This window comes from Uloborus diversus, chromosome 2 (assembly GCF_026930045.1).
Source record: "Uloborus diversus isolate 005 chromosome 2, Udiv.v.3.1, whole genome shotgun sequence".
NCBI lineage: Eukaryota > Metazoa > Arthropoda > Arachnida > Araneae > Uloboridae > Uloborus > Uloborus diversus.
In genome coordinates, this window is record NC_072732.1 from 214,420,568 (window position 1) to 214,448,233 (window position 27,666).

At 35.5% G+C, this 27,666-nt stretch overlaps 2 protein-coding genes across 2 annotated transcripts in view; both read left to right on the forward strand.

The window, feature by feature from the left end:
- The window catches only part of LOC129216790 (patj homolog), a 692,348-nt gene extending 688,525 nt beyond the window's left edge, over positions 1–3,823 (forward strand). Inside the window, exon 19 of the mRNA XM_054851005.1 lies at positions 3,624–3,823. Within this exon, the coding sequence (XP_054706980.1) occupies positions 3,624–3,823 (200 nt within the window). The remainder of the gene's footprint in view (positions 1–3,623) is intronic.
- A 3,335-nt stretch (positions 3,824–7,158) lies between these two features.
- Positions 7,159–27,094, forward strand: LOC129216791 (inactivation-no-after-potential D protein-like). Its single transcript, XM_054851006.1, has 7 exons — positions 7,159–7,193; positions 13,197–13,603; positions 14,238–14,473; positions 18,287–18,391; positions 21,086–21,202; positions 25,116–25,367; positions 26,972–27,094. Exons 1-7 carry the CDS (start codon positions 7,159–7,161, stop codon positions 27,092–27,094), a joined length of 1,275 nt encoding a protein of 424 aa, XP_054706981.1.
- Positions 27,095–27,666: the final 572 nt, after the last annotated feature.

Sequence of the window (27,666 nt, forward strand, 5' to 3'; positions counted from 1 at the left end):
TCGTAATCGTAGTAACGTCAGAGCCACTGACGTCACTGAGGAAAACATCCTCTCAGATTTGCATTGGCGACACACTCAGTCTTATATACTATTACGTATATAGTTAATGTAGTAATTAGAATCGTAAAGTCTAGTATTTATGAATGATCAATTACCATTTACATGTTCCAGCGAGTATATTGGTTCCATAAAAGGAACCATAACATATGTCTTGGCGGACATATAATATATCATATATAAATATATGACATTGAATTAAGTCACACATGGAAGGCTCATAGCCCCTAGAAGAAGTGTTACTTCATTTAAATTTTGCTTTTCTGCAGAGAAGAAATTTCTTTGTACCCTTAAAGTTATTATAAAACTCGATTACCGTTTTTTCTAATTGGGGCAGTATTTACACATAACCTGAGGACAAATACAAAATGATGTGGATAGCAAAATGTATAAATAATGTGAAAAATATTGATGTCTCACATTCAAGTAGTTAGTTATGCTATAGCGTAATGCATATGTATTAATTTTTATAACAATTTTATAATACAGGGTGTTTCAAAAAGAATGACCCGATTTGAAATGCGTATATTATGAAAACTATTGAAAATAGACACTTCAGATTAATTTTATATTATACTAGTGGTACCCGCACGGCTTTGCCCGTAATAGAAAAATTAATAGGTCTTTTGGTTCGCCTGTATATTTACAAATAATGTATGGTGAATTTTCTCGCCAATTGGCTTGTACCCATGTTACGGTTCCACGTTATGATAATTTCGTATCTCGCCGATTGGCTTCTGCCCATGTTACGGTTCCACGTTATGATAATTTTGTACCTCGCCAATTGGCTTGTATCTATGTTACCGTTCCACGTTATGATAATTTCGTATCTCGCCAAATGGCTTGTGCCCATGTTATGGTTCCACGTTATGATAATTTCGTAATTTACTCGTTCATCTTATGATCTTTTTGTTTCTTAAAATTGGAATAGAAAAAGAACCACATCGAACTTTTGAAAAATCGCTTCGAGGTGCACACCCCCATGCTACAAACTAACTTTGTACCAAATTTCATTAAAATCGGTCGAACGGTCTAGGCGCTATGCGCGTCACAGACATCCTACATACATCCTCCAGACATCCTCCGGACAGAGAGACTTTCAGCTTTATTATTAGTAAAGATGGATAATAATGTTTTTTTTACATACCAAATTAAAGGTGATCAATATGTCAGCCTTTGGATGCACGGCATATGTCTACACGGTAGTCAAATTTGCCCTAAACGTTTGCAAGCATGTCTGAATCGACTGTTTCCACTGCTGCTGTTATGCGTGTCTTCAGTTCGGCTAATGTACCTGGAAGGGAAGGTACATAAACGCGATCTTTTGCAAACCCACACAAGAAGAAATCTCACACTGTGCGGTCCGGTGATCTCGAAGGTCATGGATGCGTAACTGATTCGTCCGGCCCCGAGCGACCGATCCGTGGGTGAGAAATGCTATTGTTTAAAGAATTTCGAACGTCCGAGCTCCTAATGATATCTTATTCGATGAAACGGAGTAAAATCTGAATAGTTATGATTTTTTCGGGTCATTCTTTTTGAAATACCCTGTATACTGCCGTGCTAAGCGCAAAAGTGGTATCTGCAGCTGAGTTCAAAATGAGAAATTCCCGTTTAAAGTTGTCTTTCTCTATGCATTTGATTCAGATAAAACCTTTCGGAATTAAAAAAAAAAAAAAAATCCCATCGACAAATGACCATAATACATTATATTTGGGTAAAATATGTAACAAAGAACCACCTAGTGACAATAACTCAATTTTGACAAAAATTGCAGATACAATAATGCTTAACACGGCAGTATAGTAAATTTGCCCAAAAGCTGACGAATGTGTGTTAAGGACAGGAGAAAGAAATGACATTTCACCAACATTTTATTTATTTTTAATAAACTTTAGATGAAAATATGGCTGATACACATTTATAATACTCTATTTTAAATAAACATATATCATTAAATAATGAAAATAAATGTTTAATTGAAAGAGATATAGCATAAGGACGCAAAAGTTACCTAACGAATTGAGAAATTAACATTGTTCTGACGTAAAAAAAATATATTTTGACAAACGCACTTGCAGTTTACATGGCTCTCAACAGATTCTTAGTTTATCCTTTAGTTCAGCTTCTTCTTAAGTAGCATTGCCAACATTACTCGGGAAGAAGCTCTGTCATTAATCTGTGGCATAGCGAAAAAGTCCGCAAGGGTCTACCAAGCTAAGAAAAGAAAAATCTGATGTTTGGAATCTTTACTAATAAATAAAGCTCAAAGTTTGTCTGGATCTCTGTCGAGATATCTGTCCAGATCTCTGTCTGAATCTCTGTGACGCGTATAGCGCCTAAACCGTTCGGCCGATTTTCATGAAATTTGGCACAAAATTAGTTTGTAGCATGGGGGTGTGCACTTCAAAGCGATTTTTGGAAAATTCGATTTTGTTCATTTTCTATTGCAATTTTAAGAACATTTTACCGAGCAAATTATCATAACATGAACAAGCAAATTATCATAACATGGACGAGCAAATTATCATAACGTGGACGAGCAAATTATCATAACGTGGACGAGCAAATTATCATAACGTGGACGAGCAAATTACCGTAACATGGCGAGCAAATGAACACAGCAAATTGGCGAGAAATTCATCATCCATTATTTGTAAATATACTGGCGAACCAATTGACCTTTTAATTTTCTACTACGGGCAAAGCCGTGCGGCTACCGCTAGTTGTAAATAGAAGCAATCGGAATTTTATTTTTGTTTTACATAGACTGTAGCTAATAATACTTGCATAAAATTGAGTCAGCAAATGAAACAGCATCTTTTTAACTGAGAAAAGTAATTTTACTTTTCATGGTAGAAGTTTAACTTTGAATTTCAAGGGAGATGTCACCTCCTCTCCTATGCCACTGTTGCTAGTAGAAACCTTTATGAAAGCCCAGTTTCCTAGAGATTTCTTTAGCAGTAATGCGTTCTTTTTTAGCAATCACGATTGCTTATTGCTTTCATTTGACTGTTTTTGGCGTGCTATCATTTTATTTTCCCACCGACACCCTCCGCACCATCACCGTCGACCGGGTCCTCATGATGCTGCTCCTCTAGCGAAAGCCGTCTCCAGGTTGCATCCATGTCGTACACACACGCGTATACATACACAACTACACACACACACACACACCCATACATACACCTACACACACACAAAAACATACACACACACACATACACACAACTACCCACACATTCATGATTGCACACAGACACAAACACATATGCCTACACACACATATGCATCCCCCCCGCACACACATTCATACACACAACTACCCTCACACTTATGCCAGCACACAGACACAAACACACATGCCTACATGCACATACCCCCTACACACAAACACACATACCCCCCCCACACACACACACAAACACACACGCCTACATACACACACTTGTGATTGCGAAAAACATAATTTGAATTCAAGATGTCAAAATTCAAATTATTATTATTTTTTTAAATTTAATTTATTTGTTTTACTGTAGGAGACATTTCTTTTTGTATTTTGCTAGGTTTGAGCGTAAATATGAAAGAATCCGTGGGTGTTCTGGTGACTTCCGTGACTCCCGGCGGTGCGGCAGACAGAGATGGAAGAATACATCCAGGCGACGTCCTGTTGGCCCTCAACGGGACATCCCTCATGGACGCCGAGCCCAGCAAAGTCGGAAGACTTTTCAGGAGTATAGATAAATCTGAAGCCGATATTATGTAAGTTTTTTTTATTCTTTTTGCGAACGATCTTGAAATTTTTAAAAGCCATTATCGTTTTTTCACACGTTGGGCCTAGGACTTCTCTCCAACCTTTTAAACATGATTACCATACGCGGATTATCTCATATCGCGTTAAGAATGGTGAGTTCTGTTGGGGATTCCAAATAATATTATCAATTATTTACGTTTATTTTGATATTTTTGGCTTTAATCAAATCCCTATTTTCTTGCTACTATCTTGCTAAGTCACAAATGCTAATTTCAATGTTTGTAACTTATTTCCCGATCTTAGACACGTGCGTGCCTTACGTCATGAAATGACGAAGTTTTTTTTTCATTTAATTGGCCGCCGTTCTAACATCGGGAAATGCGGATCTCAAATGCATGTCTTGAAATCCATGCAAATGACTCTGGCTGGATATATATGTTGCTTCGGTAGCTCAGTTGCCCTCTCTTCTCTCTTTTAAGGCGCCATATTTTAGTTTCATGGTCAGCCAAGTCGGCTGTTCGCCGTCATGCTCTCGATTAGGCATTTTATAATTGTAAACTTTGTCTGCAAACCTTAAGTTCAAATTACTGGTACCTCGATTATATAAGGGTCATTCCATGCGAAATGAGCAAAATTCGCAAAAAAGTGGTGGCCGCATGGTAACAGATTTTTATGAAATTTGGTATACAGGTTCCTTTTATGCCTACATAAAAATATCTAAAATATGTTTGCTTAAAATTTTTTATTTGAATTGTTAAATGCGATTGAAAATTGGTCAAATTTAACAGCATTCTCATAAATGCTAAATGTTGCACTTTTGAAGGCTTGTATCTTATTAACTATTTAATGAAAACATAAAAGTTATATGTTGTTGCAATCTATGGAGTAAGGTCATTACTCTGATATCAGTAAAATTTTCAAAGTTAGTATAATTCACTTTTAACCGAGTTTCAAAAACTGAAAATATTTCAATTTTCTCATAATTAAGCATTTTATTTTTTAATCTCAATCTTTAAGGAATGCATTAGCTTTGATGAAATTAATACCCAATAATGTGCTAAGTATCATAAAAGAAATACTATACTTCTGAAGTTGTATTTTAACTCATTTGTCTTCAAAATCAGTTTTAAACTTAGTGACATTTTGCAAAATGATGATTTTCCCCTTCACATACCCACAAAAATTCAAATGAGGGAAAATTCAGACAACTTTCAAATTTTACAAGAATATAGAGCTTTGTTTCTACTATTTGCTTGGCGAAACTCGAAATTGGTTTTTGATTTCCAAGCGAATTCAGAAAAATAGCCTTTTTTTTTTTTTTTTTTGTTTTATGGGTCAATTCATACAGGTTCGACGGATGGGTGCGCTCGACCATTTTTATTTATTTATCTTTTTTTTTTTTTTTTTTGAAATTCATATTCCTAAAAGCTGCATATGAAAGATGTTTAAAACCACTTTTATTTTTTCTCTCAACTAAACCTTTGATTTTTTAGAGATCATCAAAAGTGATTTTCGTAGTCAAAAATGGGACTTTTAGACCTTTGCATTTTGGCCGAAATCTATTTGAATTACATTTATGACAGTTAATTTAACGCTTTGATGTTGAAGTACATAAGTTGATAGTCTTACATGCTGAGTTACGTAGCTGAAAGTTAATAATTAAAATAATGGCAACAGGTTAAAGTTCAAGGCCAAATGGAAAATTTTACTCATTTCAAAGGGGGATGACTCACGTAGGGGACGGAAACACAAAATGAAATACGACAAAAACTAATCACTGGATCCATGGTAAAAAGAATATGCAACAGTTGCTGTGTGTTTGTGCACCCTTTATAGATTACAGCCCCTCAAAAATCGGAAAAATGACGAAAATGACATTTTTAGACCCTTATAAACCAAAAAGGGATGGAATTAATAATAAAATTTCCTCGCCAATTGAATATTCCGTTCAAGTACTATACATGATATAAATATTGTTTTTTCTATTTGGTTTGTAAAAAAGATACAGGTCTTTGAAATTAAGCAATTTTGCTAGTCAATTCACACACTAAAACAAATAAAAAGTGTGAAAACGTCATGGCACCTTCTTAAATTGCGTATATTGTGTCCTATATAATACATTATACTGAAAAAAAATATTGTAATTTTCAAAATAATTATTTTAATTTGATAACTTAGAAATATTTGAACATGAACGAGTGGAATTGACTGAGCTGGCGGTGTATTTCATGTATTTCTACCTTAGCCCTGGCTATAGGGAGGTAACTTACTAAATGAATGAGTGGTTTATACTGTATGGAACCTGTATGGATCGACCCTTATGTGAAATTACGAGAATTCAAAGAATTAGATAAACGACTAAATGATGCAAAAGCAAGTAAAACTAACATTTATTTCAATTTTAAAAAATGTACATTTTAGCAAGTACCTCATAAACATGCTTTTGAGAAAATGAAACACGAAAGAAATGGTAAGTTTTGCTAAACTTACAAAATAAAAGGAAGTAACTAATGAAATTTTACCTTAGTTCAAGTTACTCTAGTAACAAAAATACGCTGATACCAATGATTAAAATTAAGTAACATCTAAAAGCCACTTCATTATATTATGTAAAAAAAATTGAGTAAATTTAGAGCATTCCCTCATCTTCAAAACAACATCTAAAATAGAGGAAAAAATGAAATTTTTAGAAATTTTCTATTTTTTTTAAGTACAATTTCGTCATCAAGAAATTCATAAACAGTTACTAAATTGGAGCAGATAGTTACTTATAGATAGTTTTTCAATCTGAATCATTTTTACTGTTATATTTTCATTAAAAGAGCTAGAAGAGTGATTTAAAATCTGAAGTAAATTGGCAAAATTTCAATCTTTGTTAACATCTCCGATTCAAAAAAAGATCGGAGTAAATTTTACTTTGCTCTTTCTCAATATAGATTTGTTTATAGAATGCGGAAATATTTATTTTTTAAGTGTACGAGTAATTGAGTCACAAACTGGCAGCAATGAACTCTGAAAATTTAGTCTTAGCGTAAGCATCAACTTCTAACTTTAATAACAAAGCAACAAACAGTTTTTAAACTTTCATACTTTGCATTTCCTCATAGATATGCATGGTTTACCTAAATGAAAATTTTCATTGAAATCTGTGACATGTCAGTCACAGCTGATTTGCTCATTTCGCATGGAATGACTTATAAATGACTCTTCATTAGTCATAATTACAAATTTATCAATATTGGTTTTGCATATTTTACTAAATTATCTATGCTTAGAGAGAACTTATTTTCAAATTTAATATTTCATATGTAAATTTCTCGCCAAGGATATCACTGTATTATATCACTATGGAGGAAATAAAAAGACGTAATTTCAACCACAGGTATTGTTTTCTGAAAAGGACTCCAATTACACTCTGCAACTCAAAAGGGCACTAATTAAATTAGTCATCGGTGCGATAACTTCGTTGATTTAATCTCATCGCACAATAAGTTCTTCCCATACCAGAGATCTTAATGTTGTAATTATTCCTTTATTTTTTAATTATTTGGGTAGAATCCATGTCAATTCAACAAGCGGTGTAACATGATGGGCTCGGATTTTTTGAATTTAACACACGTTAAAATTCATAAAAAAATTAAAAAATACGGTTTTTTTTTTTGTTTGTTTGTTTGTTTTGCCCAAAAAATTTCCTGGGCCGAGATACAGGCTGTCAAAGATGGCGGCCCTGTCATGATTTCTCACTTGGGATTTTCGTCAAAATTTTTAAAGTCCATTATCTCAGGAACGATAGAACATATTTTGTTGCGGTTTGTTTTATTTAAAAGGATATTTTTTCTTGTTTAAAAACATATGCAAAACATTTTGAAATATGTGCTTTAGTTTTTTTCCACAGTCTTTTAAAAACAAAAGTTTATAATTATTTTTTTTGATTTTTCTCAAATATGTCTATTTTAAAAATGTTATATAAACAGTAAAAAAATGAAAATTTTTGAAATTGGCATTTTTGAGAAAAATAAGAAAAAAAATATTTTAAACTTATTTTTTTCAAAAGACTGTGGAAAAAAACCAAAGCACATATTTCAAAAAGTTGCACATGTTTTTAAACAAGAAAAAATATCTTTTTAAATAAAACAAACCGCAATAAAATATGTTCTACCGTTTCTGAGATAATGGACTTTAAAAATTTTGACGAAAATCCCAAGTGAGAAATTATGACAGCACCACCGTCTTTGGCGGCCTGCATCTCGGCCCAGGAATTTTTTTGGGGAAAAAAAAAAAAAAAAAACGTATTTCTTAATTTTTTATGAATTTTAACATATGTTAAATCTAAAAAAAATCCGAGATCATCATTTTACACCCCTTGTTGAATTGACATGAATTCTACAGTGTATACTTAAGAGGGTTTTTGTTTTCCTTTCAAACACATAAGTAATGAAAAAATTAGTTTTATGTTTGTTTGCATAATACGCAAATATTGTAATACAATAGAGTAAAATACTTAAAAGCTTGCCTTGGGTCAGAAGACTCGATTTTACATCTATCAGGATATTTTTCTTTCTTTCTTTTTACTTCCTTTTACATACTAAAGGAAGCTGTAACCGCAAACATATTTTCACTCAAATTTCGGCCGAAATTTCCATTTTACTTACTCCCAAATAAAGTTTAGTTTTTTTTTTTTTTTTTTGGCCTTTTCGCACCTGTACATTGTGTTTAAAGCGTGTGAACAGACAAAACATCCCTTTGACCAACCCCGTGCTATTTATTTTGAGTTTTTAAAAAAACGTACCTTTTTAAGCAATAAATACCTCGCATATCTTCGGGTTAATGTAAGTAGTATCACTATTTTGCTGTATGTACATGCTGGCATTTCACTAAAGCGATATGCAGTCACCTGATTTGCTGATAGCAGTTGAGCCTTTTTTATAGCATTAGGAATAGTAATAGGTTTGACAAGTGAAATAAGCCCTCCCCCCCCACCTCTTATTTTACCTTCCATGTTTGAAGGACCCCCCCCCCCCCCCTCTTCCCCAGAAACCAAAAAACATAATGACAAGCAGAAATATTTTCCAATTTTAGGAATGAGAAAACGACCGATATTTCGCGACGTATAAATGATATATTTTTGCACTAAAATTGATAGGAACGAATCGGTACAGTCGAACCCGCTTATTAGAATATCGGCTAAAAGAATATCCCGCTTAATAAAATACATTTTTAATGTACCAACTCAATGTAATGTGTTATTTTGATTACGGTTAATGGAATATCCCGCTTATTAGAATATTTTTTCGTGACGAAGTGGCTATTCCATTAAGCGGGTTCGACTGTATTTGATGAAAACGACGTATAAATGTTAAAATATATGATCGAGAGACCAGGCCCGTGTACAGGATTTCACAAAGGGAGGGGTTTCAAAGAGCTTTTAAAAATCATTTCTCGCAGTGGCATGAAAACATCTCTTGTACCAAATAATTCATTTCTGTTTTATGGTTATAATCAAGCAATGGAGAACTTTAGGGGTCAGAGCCATTGATTTTAAGTCGCATTCAAGGGCGCCCATATGCAAAATTTTAAGGGGGGACTCAAGCATTTTCCCCATGTTTAGCGAAATATTTTCCCCATGGAAACCGATTTCGGTACAGATTAGAGATATTAAAATTTGAAATTTTGAATAACTTATTCATTATTGGCTAGAAAAGAAATTTTTATACATTTTTGCAAAGAAAAAAGCACTAAAAGCAAGGAAGTTCTCATTCCTAAGGGGGGCTGGAGCCCTCCTTGCCCCCCTATATGGGCGCCCTTGGGCGCATTACTATTCCTAGGAAGAGATAACAAGTATAATATTACATACACATAGGGACGTTTGTGACCCCTTCCCTATTTCTCCAAATTCCGGCCGCGCTAGTGGATATAATGTTGTTTTACAGCTACTTCAGAATCAAGCCTTTTTACCTGTTAAAGTGCATATTGCAAATATTGCATTGCATATTGCAAAAGGTATTAAAAATTTCGCGGAAATATATATATTTTTCTTACATGCTGTGTACCAAAAAATATTCCCATTGGATGTTTTGTATTGTCAGTCAATTCAGTGGTTCTTTTGCAACTAGTTTTCTAAAATATAATTTCAGTTATTGAAGAGTGGGCACTCGTAAATTGCAGAAAGAAATCAAAGAAAATGACTTAAAAAAAGAGCACTGACATAAACATTAACACTATATCTAAGTTAAATATAATTTCCTTCTTATTGCTTTTTATCATTATTTTCCCCCAATGGGAGGGGTTTAACCCCTAAAATCCTCCCCTTGGACACGGCCCTGCGAGAGACGTATAAACGATGTTTTACTGTTTAAGTGTATATGTTTGCGGTGAAAATGAAAATTGCAATTTTCAGTTTTCCCCTACAATTTGTTTCGTTGCAGAGTTCAGTTCATCCCTTCGGACGCCCCAGATCGTCGATCATCCGTCTCATCAAGCAGTTCCTTTCGATTTCTTCAGCGGTGAGTTTGCCGGCGGCATCCGCCTTTTTTCAACTTGACTAACGAGAGAATTTTCATCAAAGGAGAAGAACTACCAAAGAGCGAACTTCTTTGAAAATATATTCCCTTTTGGCCCCCCAAAATCGAATTGTCTTTGTTTGGCCCAGTGGCGCACACAGGAATTTTGCAAGGGGAGGGTCCAAGATCGAAAGTTTCATGATCATATCATACCCCAGTACGCCGTCAAATATAATTGACTTGATTCTATAGATTCTCGAGAGAAAAAAAAAACAATAAAATAAATAAACTATTGGACGAATAGTTAGCTGAAATCTTGAATAAAATACCAGTAAGCAAAATAATATATGCATTAACTTTTCTCATAATTAAAAAATGGATTCATCAAAGCAAATTCATTGTTGAAGAAGCAGCATATGATTATAGAAGTTCATAGAATCTCATGTAATGTAATCTGTAATTACAAAAACTAAAAACATGGTTATTACAGTGTATTTATTTATAATCATCATTCTGCTTCTTATAGGTAATTTGTTATAGGAAAAGCGCACAATATTTTTAAAAATCGTTTAACATGAGGATTTTATTTTTTCCATTATTAGAACTGAAATTATTGTGCCCTTTGTTTGAAATTATTTTGCGTACAAAATACATAGAATCGTGATCAATCGAGAGAAAAAAAAAGCATTACCTATGGGAGGGGTCCGGACCCCTCCCTTGTGTGCGCCACTGGTTTGGCCGCATCTTTCATTCTGTACTGATCCGATTTACTAAATGAACAGAATTGGCTGACGTAACGTAAACGTCAAAAATAGAAATTTGATGATGTCATGAAATTAGAAAAATTTAGTGGGAGGGGAATTTTCTGAGCAAAAAGTACTACTAATTGCAGAGTTAAAATTATGATAGTGAAAAAGATTCTGAGAATTAAATTTTAAGAAAAAGAAGAAGAAAAAAAAAGCGGTTTTTTTTTTTTACTTTTTTTTTCAAATGCTTGTACAGGAGTTTTTTTTTCTTCCCAATGGGGCTGTGTAAAAGGTCTTATCCTTTTCCAGACCTAGTGCGATCCCTTGAAATGACATTTAGTCTTCATGTGCCACATTTAAGGCTTGGATGTCAATGGCACAGACAGTTTTGATGCCACGTTTTTTATAAAATGGTGGGGCTCTCACTATGAGAAATTTCACTAGATTTCTTTCTTTTTTTGTTTGCCCTAAAGTATTTCAGTTATCCAGGAGTATATACATGGTAAGCGGAAATGATGGATCCAATTTTAAATATCATATTTTCAAAACTACTGCACATGTTACAGTAAGTGATATATGAATGTTAAGTGAAATATACCAAGTTTTTTCAATTACAAATGTTTGATGTGTGAGCCTTTTTCTTTTATGAGACGAACGTCTAATCTGTAATCCAGTTTGTTCCACACGCGATGTGGTTCTTTTTTTTAAGGGGGGAGGGTGTTATTTTACTGTTTTTCTACTACAGATGCCAAAAACACAATAAGAACTTCAAGGATGCATTTGTGAAGCATTATGAACTTTCGACAGTGGGGGAAACTCCAAAAAGGTTGGAATGAACTGGATTACTGGTTAGATTTTGTAGTGTAACAAAGGCTCCAACATTGAGCAATAGCAGTTGAACATTTTGCCCAATGTGCTCACACATTGCACATTTGTGTAGTTGAAATTCATTGGGGGGGGGGGGGGGGAATGGTGCATTTCTCTTAAAATTCATGTATCACTTATTGTAATACGGACAGTAGTTTCGAAAATATGATTTTTTTTGATCCGGTCCAGCATGTGTACAATCTTAAATCCTGTACGTGTACTATCATAGACTAATAATAAGAGTAGACCGAGCTTTCTCATTCTTGCTGATGAAGAAAAGTGGTTCATAGATGTATCGTGTGACTGGTGGAAGGGCTTGGCGAAGACTTTGGCAGCATGGTTGCTAGATGGTAGCATTATCTATAGTTTGGCATTAGACATGTATTTTAAGACGTAATGTGTTTTTATTATAATTTTTTTTCCAGGTGCAGAGATTGAACTGTTTTTCTTTTAGTTATGAATTATTTTGACATTAGTAATTAGTTTTTGATCACAGTTTTCAGTAAATTTTATTTCATTCGGAACTGCTACGTCAGCGTTGGCGTAAACGTAATGGCGTAAACGTTTTGCGTTAACGCAAAAATGTACTAATCGGTATCTTAAATTGAAATTGTAGGTAGAAATCTTACCGTTTTCCGATTCTTTTTTGGGCGATTGCATCTTTAATTGCTTAGAGAGTTATTGAAATTGAATAAAGAAAATCCACAGTACTATCTAAACGAAAACTCACTATATTAACAAAATATTTACAACTTAGAATGACAAATTTACAAATCGGACTCCATAAAAGATCATTCTTCCGTATTCCATCAATTCTATTTATTTTATTTCTTGTGGGCGTTGATCGTCTGCTACAATCAACGCCCGCTGTTGCTAGGATATCCACCAGTCACATGGTTTGGTTTATGGGCAGCAAAAGGGTTGCCATAGTTCGGTCTATTCTTACATGAAATACACCGCCAGCTCAGTCATTTCCAGCCGAAGACTGCAGTTTCGTGCTTATTAGCACTCATCAGCCCGGCATAGGAAAGTGACTGAGTTGGAGATGGAAAACCTCTTAAGGAAGCCAAGAGTGCCAAACAAACTGTTAGCTAATATAGAATTAGCGCAGACCAGACGAGTGACCGAAGCAATGGTTCGTTCAACTCGAAGATTGAAGGCAAGGCATGGTATATTCAGTAAATTACCTCTGATCTATTCTTATTATTAGTCTATGTGTACTATCATAAATTCATCTTAAATGCTCTATTCATTCCGTTTTTGGTTCTCTAGGTCTCAAACGAAATCTGACGAAGAAGAAGACGAATATTTCGACGTATCAGATTCGGAGCCGCCGGATTTGCCGCCCAACCCTCCGCCCACACTGGTATCGGATCTCACCAAAGTGCATGTTCCACAAATCGTGTCTTCGACTCTCACTGAAGTGACCAGTCACCCGAAATTGGCCCCAACGCGACTTCTTCCTTTCGAACACAAGTCTCTCACCGTGGAAACCAAAATTTCTCCCATCGCCATCCCCATGCGACCCACATCCATGTCTCCTAAATCCTCGACAACGACTTCGGCCACAGCACCCAAGGTGTTCGACGTCGGAAGTCTAGTGAGCAAGGTCAAGCCTACTGTGCCTTTCAAACCAATCAGGACGTCTCTGTCGCCTAAAGATGCTTTCCCCGCAAGAAGTAAGCTATTTCCTCTAAATATTCCTTTTTATTATTTTTATTCGACTCCTGTTTGTTTAAAGTATGAAAACACGTTGGAAATTCGTTTAATTGAGATTGACATTTTTGTTTTTGTTTAATAAACACATTAAAAGGTGATAAAATAGTAAACAAGAAAAATCTAAATTTTGGGAAATATTACTCAGTTTTAGACATTTATTTCCGCAGCTGTCTCAACAAACGATTATCACTTGGATCAAATTTGTTCATTGAACGTACATTTTAGAACATAAAGTATTAAGATGTTACGTTATTTGCTAGAAAATTCATTTTTTGCAGTAGAAATTACCTTGTTTTTGTTTCTTACATTTTATTGTTTTCAGACCAACATTATTATGAATATTATTTTGTAGATACTGGTTGGACATTTTATGCTTAATAAATTGAGAGACTAAACTACATAATGGGGCTGAGTTTTTTTTTTTTTTTTGAAAAATATATTTTTTGTTAGTTTAAAACAGGTTAAATGTCATTTGAAAAGAAAGTTTAAAAACAGAATCAATTTATACATGATTAACGAAACATTGTTGATGCATGGGAAATTAGGCTTGTTTAGTTCCATGCGAACTAACTGTTTTCTGTTCGTTTCTTCCAGCGAAACCGCGTACGACCTCCACCTTAGAGAGCTTAATGGGCAGCGACTTGTCGCGCCAGTGGGGGTCTGAGAGGACCGTGGAACTCCTCAGAGATCCTTCCAAGGGACTAGGCATCAGCATCATATCCGGCAAAGTGGACCATAGCGTTCGAGCCGGTATCTTTGTCAAGAATGTGTTGCCAGACAGCCCTGCCGGATGGAATGGAACTCTCAAGAGGGGTGACCGCATTCTGGAGGTAAGCACAAAAACCATATTACCAGGAAACCACACCAAAGAGTAATAATGAACAAAATATAAATACATTGCAATCAAAAGAGCAAAGTAAAGCACCTTTTCGGAAAAGAGGAGAATTTCAATTTACCAAAAACATGGCACCCTGCCCTCAGATCCGCTCGCCACAACAGTCTAAAACATACTGTGGTCCCATCCAATCAGAAACCGGTAGCCACCACGGCTTGTGAATCTCATCGAATCAGGTACCAGGATCACCCAGCGGCTTGAATCTCATCCAATCAGGAACCTTATTCCACCAGCTGCTTGAGATCGCCTCCCAATCAGGACCAGCAGCCCAGCAGCAGTTTGCTTAAATACCGGAGCCACCGAAGCCAGGAATCAGTCTCACCAAACTCAAACCACTGATGATGGCTGCAGGAAAGCAAGCCGTCTGGAATTTCTACTCCAATTAGACCACGGCCAATAAGCCCGGAAATGTTATCTCCCCCATAAAGTAAAGCATGTTTCTGCACGCATGAACAATTTGTCCTCGTGTCGCCATCAATGAAATTTGGGGTCTTAAAGTTTGTCAAACTCGCCAAATTTAGCGAGTTTCATTGAGTGATGGAAGACATCTTTCACTTTTTTCAGATGGATGTCCTGTCACATACAAACAAGAAAATCGCATGTACCTTCCATTTCTTGCCGAGCCTTTAAATGTAGAGCTTGTTGTAAAATTTCAGCAGATTTTAAGATCTTATACCTTGACAACGCGGACACAGGGATAAATAATATTAACAGCAAAAAAAGGGTCTTAATATGCTCATCCGATAGCTACCTATTTTTACTTTTTTCATTATTACGCTATTCGTGTGATTCCCTGGTAAGAAGTTAAACACATGGTCTTTAAAAAGTACGAACATATAGGGGCATTCCACGGTATTTTTAAAATTATGTAGAGTCCGTAACGTGAACTTTTTTTGCCATAACTTTTTAATTTACCGTTTGATTTGCAAATTATTTTAATTTGAGCTGGTGTGTTGGTAGGAAAAGATCAAAATAAAATAATATGCTAATCAAACAGTAAATTAAAAAGTTATGGCAAAAAAGGTCACGTTACGGACTCTACATAAATGTCAAAAATACCTTGGAATGTCCCTATATCGACTAAAATCGAATATTCTATCTCTTAACGGGACTCTACTTAACCTGTACAAGTTTTTTTTTCTTTTCTTATTGAAATACAGTAAGCGCCGCTTAATGTGATCACTTTGGGACAAATACAATTTGATAACAATAACCGAAACGAATCCAGGAGACATAGAGTTGGTTTGTTTTCAATTAAGATTTTATTTTTGCAACCGTAAATTGAAATTACAATGACTCACCTAAACACAATTTTAAATTATAAATCACTAATTTAGCAGAATGCAAATCTCTTAATCATAAAAGGGAAAGCTAAAATATGCAATTTTGAAACACTTGGTAATAGGTGATATAAAAAATTTTGAAAAAAAAAAATAGAACCGACTTCAAAATTGCTCTAAAAAGTGAAAAATAATTTTATTCTTTAAACACCATCGATAATATTTTTAAACATAATTTTTGAAGTTGGAGCAAAAACAAAAAGTAAAATCCAGTGTAACGATGCTTCGTTCATATTTTTTTCAGAAAATCATCCAAAATTAGGAACGAAACATTTATATCGTATAAATGTTTATCAAATAATGCTGTTATCAAAATGCATAGTGTATGTGGTAGTGAAGAAACTAGGCCTGGTTAAATATATAGTTGTAGTTGAGTTATGGCTGTGAATGATCTTATCTATCGTTTTTGCGCCAACTTCAAAAATTATGTTTAAAAGTATTATCGATGGTGTTTAAATAATAAAATTATTTTTTACTTTTTAGAGCAATTTTGAAGTCGGTTCTATTTTTTTTCAAAATTTTTTTATTTCATTCTTTTTAGTGTAAATGTAGATATTTCAGTAAAAGTAAGAAGTTCGCCTCTATATCGCTGTATTGTTTCAGAGAAGCCTTTATTCAAAATTATCATTACAATTACTATTAATGTTACCGTTATATGGCACCAAACGTTTATAACAATGGGTTTCATATCATTTTAATCATTTAATGGGAAATTGCATAAAATTTACTGTTTTTTGTCCATAACTTTTTTTTTGAAGAACAAATATGGTCAAACAAAGTAATGGGACCTAAGTTGAGCCATCCCCTATCCATTAAAAAAAAAATCATCAAAATCGGTTCACTAGGTGAGACGCTGTGAGTGGACAAAAAAAAAAAAAACATACAAACGGTATGAACTGATAACCGCCTCCTTTTTGAAGACGGTTAAAAATATATGACCGTTTACTCTCGCATCCTCTTCCCTAAACATTTGTAGAATATAGTTTTCATGCAGATTCAATTACCAGCATGGTTTCGCTTGTGTAAGTTTTCATTTAGCTTATCGCTTTGTAATATCTCGTCTCGATTCTTTAGGAACTTACAAAGTAATGTCTGAGAATTTTTTAGCTCTGCTGCATTTCTTTGACTCAGCATGGGTAAATTGTTGAAGCACTTAAAATACACCGCCAGCTCAGTTATTCCATCCGAGGACTGCAGTTTCGTGCTTTTTAGCACTCATCAGCCCGGAATAGGAATCACACGAGCTGGAGGCGAAAAACCTCTTAAGGGAGCCAAGAGAGCCAAACAAACTGGTAGCTAATGCAGAATTAGCTACCAGTTTATTTGGCTCTCTTGGCTCCCTTGAGAGATTTTTCGCCTCCAGCTCGTGTGATTCCTATTCCAAAAGCACGAAACTGCAGTCCTCGGATGGAATAACTGAGCTGGCGGTGTATTTTAAGTATTTCTGCCTTAGCCCTGGCTTTAGGGCGGTAACTTACTACAGAAATTGTAGAAGCGTTTTAAAATGTTAATTTTCTCCCTGACAGTTAAATCATGGCGCTCTTCCTTCCAGAATCTACATTAATTCTAAGTGGGAGGAGCTTACCACCTGCAACAATGCGAATTTGAAAACAATTTGAACAATTTGAAAGTTTATGAAAAAACGATAACAATAAACGAAGACACTGATTACAATATCCGACTTTTAACACGTGTTAGTATACAAGTGTCTCTGGACTTTTGTGATTCTGATAACATTAAGCGAATGATAACATTAACCGTGATCACATTAAACGGTACCTACTGTATTTATTTGACTTGGACGAGTGTTATAATCTATCCAAAAGGAATGTAATCTAAAAGGATGCAAAAAATAGTTGATTAGGTTTTTTTAGTTCTGTATTACATTTGAATATTTTCTTGTAGAAATAACTTTAATTTGACGCATTTTTGCTTGTGATATTTTCTGGAGTTGAATTAAACTATTATTGAATGAGGTTTCAATCATGATTCTATTATAAATTTCACTAATATTTTCAAAAAACGCACTGTTAATTTCCACCAGTCTGTTAAAAATGTCATCCTGAATTAATTAATGATTTTGTTTTCGCTTTAATTTACTTTTTAAATTTATATAAATGATATAATTATGCTGTATTTTGTAAAGACACGAATAATTTAACACGAAAGCAAACATTTTTTTTTTATTTACTAACGACAAAGGCGAACGCATTGCATAGCGGGAAAGTTAAAACACATCGACTAACAAATTTAGCATTTTAAAAAGATACTTTTAGTGTTCATAATAAAAAATAATCCTTTGCTTTCTACATCAATAAGTAAGAAACTAGAATTAGTTTGCAAAGTATTGAAATACTTTTTTAATCAGTGACATTTTATTTAATTAATTAATTAATTTATTTTGTTAGGTTAGCGGAGTAGATCTTCGTAGCGCAACCCACGCCCAAGCAGTTGACGTCATCAAAAATGCTTCCAATCCCGTCACTTTTGTCATTCAGAGCTTAGTACCTTTGGTGAGTAGCACTGTTACTATATTGCGACCTAATAACTGGAGTATGTGCTCAGTCCAGTGAATTGTAGTTGATAAATGCTTTTAAATGTCCGTTACTTAAGAATGTTGAATGGGGGCACATTCCCCTCCCCCCCTTCTTCTTTTTGCAATATATTCGGATGTATTTATTCCAGTATATGTGCATATTGTTCTTCTTTTTTTTTTAAAAATAATTTGTTATGTATACCAAGTCAATACGCTTTGCCTCCTCGACTCCCGGAAAACTTTGAAATGACAAGCCCATGTATTCAAGCCATATGTTTCAGTGTTTTAATTTTAATCTCTGAACTTAATGACTTTGAACTTAATTTAAAACCTACACAAATTACAACCATCATCAATGTGTTTTTAGATGTCGCTTTTTAGTTAGAAAGAACAATAATCTTAGAATCTCCTAGGGCGTAGGCCTTCACTTTTGTTTCAAGGCTAAAGCAGAATGATCGTCGCAATTCGCAGTTAATACCAATAAAATATGACATTGCCGCTAAACCCTTAACTGAAAATCCGATTGTGTCCATGAGGGGTTACATTTGCTTCTTGAGGTTGCACTTTAAACACAGGGTTCGTACGCTCCTTCAAAACTCCTCCAATACTCCTTCATTTAGGAAAATTTTTTGAAGGGCCCTTCAAACTCCTTCATTTTGGTTTTAACTCTTTCAAAACTCCTTCTTTTTTAGATCAAGACTACATAATCGTCCTTTATGACAGTAATTTAAAATACTTCGATCAACAAAACTTCGTTACAGGGGCGAAGGTATAAGAGCAATTTTAATGTAGTAATTTAATACTTTTTTTTTTCATAAAGATGTGATTTACAAATTTGTTATAGAGTCATAAAAGTTGATAGTGAAAATATTATTCGATGAGTTAGGCATTTAAATCATGCTTAAATGGTGCTTGACTATTTTGTCAAGTACTATAATTATTGCTTTTAACTCCAGCCACACTCTCAGTAGCAAAAGTCAGTTTGTTCAATATTTAAGTATTAAAAAATTAGATGTACTATATTAAGTGATTTCGTTAAAAAAGCAATTGTTTAGTAAATTGAAGTTTTGACATTGTAAAAAGAGTCATCCACAAGGGATGTCATGCCTTGAGGGGAGACGGGCTCATAAAATTGTGACAAGGGAAAGAGAGGGTGCCAAAAAGTGACATCACACAGTTATTATAACAATATGTTTATGAAAAATAAGACATGTGACAAGGGAAGGAGAAAGGTAAAGTGTGATGAAGGGGAAAGGTGTTCAAATCCGTTGAAAAAAAGTGACAAAATTTATAAGGATAGCTCAAAATTACTCCTTCAAATCTCATTTTACTCCTTCAAAACTCCTCCAAAACTCCTTCATTTAATTTCTGAAAATGAGAACGAACCCTGAAACAGAACAACGATCGCTGTTCTAGCGATCTAAAGATGGCTCCACTAATCATTTCCACTTTCCCACTTCACGCAGGAGGCTGAAAGGGAAGGAAATTTTTCCTTTTCTTCTATTCCCGTGATCAGTGCACAACAATCGAAGCACAGAACTTAAATTCCCGCAAATTTTACGAGCACGAACACCGCATGTACTCTGTGGGGTTTCGTGGTGATTTGTTTTTCTGCACTTGTTTGGCATATTTGATTTTGAAAAATGAAAAAAACTTTAGTTTCATTTTGCATCTAGGAATATGCATAATTTAAATTTTTATCCAATGACATGATTTGAGATTTTAATCATGCAGGTTTGAAAGGGCGCACTCCTCTCAGAGAAGAACAACGTCCTCATGTCATGTGTTTTTTTTTTTTTTGAGCAATCACATTGCTTATTGTTCTCATTTGACTGTTTTGAATTCCTATGATTTTATTTTCCCCCCGCCTCCCTCTGCAGCACCACCGTCGACGGGCTCCTCACGATGCTGCACCTCTAGCGAAAGCCGTCTCCAGGTTGCATCCATGTCCTACACACACGCGCATACATACAAAACTACGCACACACACACGCACACACACAAACACATACACACACAAACACATACACACACACAAACACATACACACAACTACCCACACATTCATGCTTGCACACGGACACAAACACATAAGCCTACACACACATGCACATACCGCCCCACACACACACACATTCATACACACAACTACCCACACACTTATGCCAGCACACAGACACAAACACACATACACATAATCCGTACACACAAACACACACGCCTACATACACACACTCGTGATTGCGAAAAACATAATTTGAACTCAAGATGTCAAAATTCAATTTTTTTTTTTTGAGCAATCACATTGCTTATTGTTCTCATTTGACGGTTTTGATGTTCCTATGATTTTATTTTCCCCCCGCCTCCCTCTGCAGCACCACCGTCGAACGGCCCCTCCCGATGCTGCTCCTCTAGCGAAAACCGTCTCCAGGTTGCGTCCATATCCTACACACACGTGCATACACACACTCACGCACGCACACACATACACACTCATACCTGCACACAGACACAAACTCACACGCCTACACACACACACACACACACACACACACACACACACGCACGCGTAATTGCGAAAAACAGAATTTGAATTCAAGATGTCAAAATTCAAGTGTTTTTTTTTTTTGGAACATATATTTTGTTTTAACTGTTCTTGCTCTCCTCTCAGCCGAAGAATTCAGAAGAGGTTGAAAGCCTGGTAGTTTCTTCGACCTCAACTCCTACTACTGAAGAGACTAAAGAAATCGACAAAAGCTTAGACAATGTAGTGATTTCAGAATCAAAGGTAAGCGCTATAATTGTCTTATCTTTATATTTTTCGCTTTTATTTTAATAATCTTACATCGAAAAATACATTTAGGGCATGATTTTGCACATTTCCAAATGTCGTTTAGTTTTTTCAATGTTGAATGCTCTCCGTTAATTTATTGTGATATTAGCGGTACTCGCACGGCTTTGCCCGTAGTAGAAAAATTAAAAGGTCATTTTGTTCGCCTGTATATTTGCAAATAATAGATGATGAATTTCTCGCCAATTTTCTATGTTTATTTGCTCATCCATGTTATAGTTAAACGTTATGATAATTTAGTAATTTACTCGTCCATGTTATGATAATTTACTCGGTAAAATGTTCTTAAAATTGGAGTCGAAAAAGAACAAAATTGAATTTTCGGAAAATCGCTTCGAGGTGCACACCCCTATGCTACAAACTAATTTCGTGCCAAATTTCATGAAAATCGGCCGTACGATCTAGGCGTTATGCTCGTCACAGGGATCCAAACATATACTTTCAGTTTTATTATTAGTAAAGATAATTATAATCGCTTGTTGAAACAAAGTACCATACTCCACAAGCGCATCAGACTTTATTTCTTGAAGTTTTGAAATAGTAGATGCATGATTTAATTCATCTTTAATTTGTAGTTGGTGTTTACATGTCAGTCATAAAATAAGTTGTTGTCACCTCTGTCGCCATAAAGTGTTTCTGCTACGATTTCACACCAACAGCAATAACTTCCACGTTGTACTGCATAGAATAACATCGAGGCCCTACTAACTAAAAGTGAGACCCAAGGCCCACAATGATTTGAGGCCCCCTCTCATCCTATCATCTTATATCTTTAAAAGAGCAATTCTTGTGGGTATATATATATTTCTCATCTCGGAAACGGCTCTAACGATTTAGATGAAATTTTGGATTTAATTGTAGTTTTGCATTCTAAGTTCATCTACATCAGTGTTTTTTTCTGTAAAAACGCGATTTTTTTTACAAAAAACAGTTTTTTAATATAAAGTCAAATTGAGTTAAGCCTTGAAGTAAACTGTGAGTTGACGCATCGAGCAGACGATTTGCAACCATAACAATGAAAATTTGTCTCTTCTTGCTTTCAAATTTTATACTTGCTTAGGGTTGCCAGGCTTGGCTGATATTGGCCACTTTGGCTCGTTTCAAACACACTTGGCTGAAAACAAATTCAAAAGCATTATGTAAGTCGATGTAAGGCTTTTTTTCCTTTTTAAGTGAAACTATTGCTTGATCATCCTATTTTATTTTATTTATTTATTTTCTTTTTAGACTTCAAATAGTTTAACATGTTTTTTAAATTACGCATCTAAATTTTATTTCGAAGAAGTGTATGTCTTGAGATGTTTATGTTTTGTTAAGACAGTTGTTATCATTTGTTGAAATGGTTTGTGGATCATCAGTTGTGATGGATATCATGCTGTATGTACCATTTTCTGGCGTAAAAACTAAAAGTACTTATTCAAAAAGAAAATCTCGATTGGGATAAAATCGTGAAACGCATTATAGTATGAAAGGAAGTATTCGGTTAAAAACCGATTTCACCATAGCAAAACTAAGGTCAAAATATTTTAATTACTGACAAGAAAATTGTATAGTGGAAACAAACGTAACAGATAGTTTGAAGCAAAATGTTGATTTAATTACATTCAGAATCTTCTTTGTTTGGTACTTTAGTGTTATAAGAAGGTCGAGTACATAATATTTCGTTAACGTTAAGCTTATTTGGAAAAGTATTGAACCTTAAAAAAACACAATTTGTCAAAAAATAATTCTTTTAAAGCCGAGCGAGGCTCGGTCGTCCAGGTACTTTTCATCTAAAAGACGTATGTTTTCAATTAATAAATCATTAATTTTTATTATGTTAACAAAAATACATGATTTTTAATGCTACGCTACAGTTAAAAAAAAAAAATCTGGGCACCCGAGGAAGATGAGGCCCCAGGCCGAGGCCTAGTTGACCTGTGCGGTAATCAGGCCCTGATAATATCTGGATTCTGGCTGATAGCTGCAGCTCAACCTAAGATCCGAAAAACTGGTACTATATTGGCGATACAACGTCAATTTAAATTATAACCTTACAAATACATTTCTTGTCCTGCCATAACGTGTATTTCCCACTTTGTGCCTCCACATGTTCGTGTCAGAAGAAAGGAAAAAACTGAAGTTCTTGTTCAGGAAGGAACTGGATTCGTTCCATCTTCAGACAAACTGTCCTTTATGGAATTCCATTCAAAAAAACTCTGCTGTTGCCTCTTTTTCACATTTTCCTCTGACCCACAGCTGGCACAGTGGCAAGTAGCCTGAATGTGCTCTGAATTTTGAAGATAACCGTGCAAAACAGGCTTTAATATCAAGACTATTAAGTAGGTAATTAAAGTATCTTAGATTTGACCAGGATCAAAAGATCTAACCTATCTGCAAGAAATGCAACACCTCGGAAATGAATCCTGGGCGGTTATTCCAAGCTCGTCAACTTGCGAGATCGAGATTCTCGCTCACGTGAACGGTTGTGACGTAGAAATGTCGCAAAGTAGCATTCTAATCTACTCGAACCTAGCCGCAAGATAAGTTCGAGTAGATTAGAATGCTAGTTTGCGACATTTCTACGTCACAACCAATCACGTGAGCGAGAATTTCGATCTCGCAAGCTGAAGCGCTTGGAATAACCGCCCAGATCATTTTCTCCCCCCCCCCCCTGGAACTCGAGATGGACGATTTGAGATTGGGTCCCTTTCTTGTTTTGGACTACTTGAAGGTCTTAGATTTCATGGCGCTGGTCTAGTTTTTTGGTTAGATCAGTTAAGATGAGCAACAACAAACAGCAATAACATCCACGTTTCATTTTGCGCTATAGGTAGCAATTATTAAATCATGGCTTTCTAGGTGTCGGTAATTTTTGATGAGGAAATGAATGACAATTAATAAAGGGGCTAGAGAATGGTGTCATAGCATAATGATCCATCATCGTATTGCTTCTGGGGCCTCCCATCTACCAGAGGGACCTTTTCAGTAATGTTAGGAGTGTATGACTTGCGTAGACCCTCTGGTCAGTTGCTTCTGTAAGAGTGCTGCCAAATACAAAAGATACGATTCACATTCCTTTGGGTGCAGTATGCACTCAGCCATAAAAGCTAGCGGAGACCAGCCGTTGGCTGGTCTCCGATCCAAGGACGACATATTGGCCAGTCGTTTTCTCAGACAGAAAAATAAGCAAAAAGTAAACCTAAATCGAACTCGGACCATAAAGATTCTAATGGTTCAAAATACATTACACCAAATAATAGACAAGTAATTGCTCATTTTGACGAGGAAATACTCTCATTAAAACAACTGGAAGGTCATTGAAAATTTAGAAACAAACTTAACTCGCCATTCGCTCTTGAGAAAGTCAAAAATTGTTTTTAAAACCTATTAGTTTCAACTGAACAACTCAAGGCGTCAACTCTTGATATTAGATCTCAGAATTAGGGGCACCAAAATATGGTAAATTTCTTTCTTTTTCCCCTTGTTTTTCGAAATATATTTCTTTAAAAATGTGTAGATTTTCTAGTGAGAGGGACACAAAGTTTCACCTGGACTTGAGACCAGAATCTTGGCTTCATCAGACCCTTTGGGCGCCTTTTCTGTGAAGAAATTACTTATCAAGTGAGAAACCGTTCAAAATTGGAAATAGAGCAATTTTATTTACAGAAAAACATGCAATGATGATGAGAAGAAATGTAACTATCTTTACACCGCCACGTGATTCTAACGAATGAAAAAATAAACGTCCTGGAGCCGCAGCTACGTTTGCTAACAAAACTTCATCCACCACTTTCATTGTAGTTCTGTTCTAGCTCATCATAATGTTGCTTTGTGAGACTGAGTATTATCCTCATTCATTTCCTTTCAGGTGACACTACTGCACAGTCCAGACATTGCATCCGCCTCTTCCTCTAATTCGTCTTCCCGCGAAACGACCATCAAACGAAGTCCGTCCTCCTCCAAGGACGACGTCCCCACCTCGTCCGTCGTGAAGAAGAGTGCTTCCAATGTGGTGACCCCGGACGTCCCGTCCGTCACAAAACCGGCTAGGGAAGAAGCGGAAGACGTCTTAGCTGCTCCTCTAGCAAAAGGAAAGGCTCTCACGACCAAAGGCGTCCAGGTTGGTTTTGTTCTGACAGAAAATGCTCGTATTGAACGAGACAATGAGAAAGTTCCTACCAGTTATGTGCTCCTATTTTGAGCTTGAGATGCCATACAGAAATGAAACTCTAAAACTCACCAATACCGAACTCAAAAATTAAATATTAACGTTCGACTGTTTTTCAAAACGTTTGTTGGTAAAAAGTGGGGCGGAACTTATATATGGAGCTGCCAGTTGATATCTCAAGACGTTCTTCACAGAATCAAATAAGTTACAATTGCAAAATTACGCAAGAAAATTGGGAATAAATGACGATAAATCAGATTAACAAGTGGGGAAAAAAAAAAAAACCTCTCGTAATGAGCATGGTTGTTGGCAATGCTTGTTTTAACCAATGCAAATGTATTTTTTCACATTAAGCAGAGGTTTTTGTTTCTCCGGTTGCACACGTGCCTTATATAAACTATTTTAAAGATTATATGTTATCGTCTGAGTGCAGGTGATAAAATAACGCTCCCCTGGACTGACGAGTGGACACGGCGAGGGATATTAGGGACTTCACTCTGGGATCCCACATTGGAAAAATGTGGGACAATGAATGGCAGTGCTGAACATTAGAGGGTTTTGTAAATAGATTTTTATGTAATTTTACTCAAGATTCGACAATAAATTTATTGTTTGTTTGGAAGTAAATAGTTATGAATACAGTCAATTCAGTTTTCTCAAATCTGTTAAAGGCAAAACTGAAGCCATTAAGATTATTTCTCTAACCATTTAAATTTTGCATGTAATGACCAGGGCTGCACAGTTGGAGAGAAAATGACCGCAACCAACTCGGGAATTTTAGAGCCTCCGACTTGGATTCCTTTTCCCCAAAATCAGTCCGACTAGGACTCCACTAGCATACCGGAAGAGTTGTGGACTTTGAGGAAAATGACCGCATCCAACTAGGGAATTTTAGAGCCTCCGACTTGGATTCCTTTTCCCCAAAATCAGTTCGACTAGGACTCCACTAGCATACCGGAAGAGTTGTGGACTTTGAAGGAAAATGACCGATTCTGACTCCGACTCTTGGAACTTTAAACCTTTGACTCCCGACTCTGACTCCTTTACCTCAAAATCAGTCCCACTCTGCAGCCCTGGTAATGTTGGTTCCAAAGAGCTGACGTCATTTTCTCGAGTATTCTCAAAGGTTAGTTCCAAATTATAGTCTTATTCCAGGCTCAGAGCTATAATAACTAGGTTGACCATTAAGGTTGTTTTTAGCTGTAAAAAAGCGCTGTTGATCGACTTTTTGGCGATCTGAGTGCTCTTATTTTCTTCTAAGTGGTTTTTCAACAATGACTTTTCTCGATTTAATTTATCCAGAAATATTCCGAGAAAGGTACTAAATAAAAAACCAGTTCTTTACCCTTTACTTCTTGACCATACTCTCCTCTGTCAACCTGATAGCATGCCAACAAGGAAATGCGCTCTCTAGATTATCTTTGCTCTGAGTGTGCTGATATGTGTGTCAGCATAGTGTGCAGTACGAACAATAGATAAAACTTACACTCGTGAGAAACATATTTTTCGGTATCATACAGAAAATAATCAAGGGACAACGACTATTTTTCTTTCAGATCGATTCAACCAGTGCGGGAAATGTGAAACTGACTCCTGCTGAAAGAGAGGCTTGCGTTGAAGAAGAAGATGAATTCGGCTACACAAACAGTAAGATTTTGCATTTATTGAGTAAAGTGTAATTTTAAATATCACGTGGATGAAACTCCAGTTTGCTCTTCTATATATATAAAAATGAATGTTTGTCTGTATGTCATCCATGAACTCAAAAACTACCCGGCAGATTTGGCTGAAACTTTCACCGTTTGTTATTTTTGGTACTGGGAATGTCTATAGACCAGTTCGAAAAAAATCCGATCGATAGTTCCTTTTTTGTTCCAATTTAAGTCACAATCCATTGGATAAATACGAATAAAATTATCGGCTGCAGAAATTAATTCGTGTGAAAGATCTCATTGATAAGAAGTTAGCTGTTGCCATTTTTCTTGAGTTTGAACAAATAAATTCTTTCTTTATTGTTTTATGGCTTTTCATGCAACGGGGGGATTTAAAACTTTTTCTATTTGATATTTTTAGCGATTGATTGATCTTGCAAACTGCGTGAGTACAAAATTTGAGAATTGTCACGGCGATACCTGGACCGATTATTATGAAAATTGCTATATATATGTATTTTTCCACGGAGAAGGTGCATAATATGCTCATTGAAGCCACTCGCCACCAGGTGGCACTGCAGAGTAGCAACTTCTGCCCC

Excerpts from the sequence above, each read along its gene's own strand:
- LOC129216791 (XM_054851006.1), top strand. The coding sequence starts at position 7,159 with ATGGAGGAAATAAAAAGACGTAATTTCAACCACAG. Across the intron at positions 18,392-21,085 it reads TTCAGAGCTTAGTACCTTTG|CCGAAGAATTCAGAAGAGGT; the intron begins GTGAGTAGCACT and ends CTCTCCTCTCAG. Across the intron at positions 21,203-25,115 it reads TAGTGATTTCAGAATCAAAG|GTGACACTACTGCACAGTCC; the intron begins GTAAGCGCTATA and ends ATTTCCTTTCAG.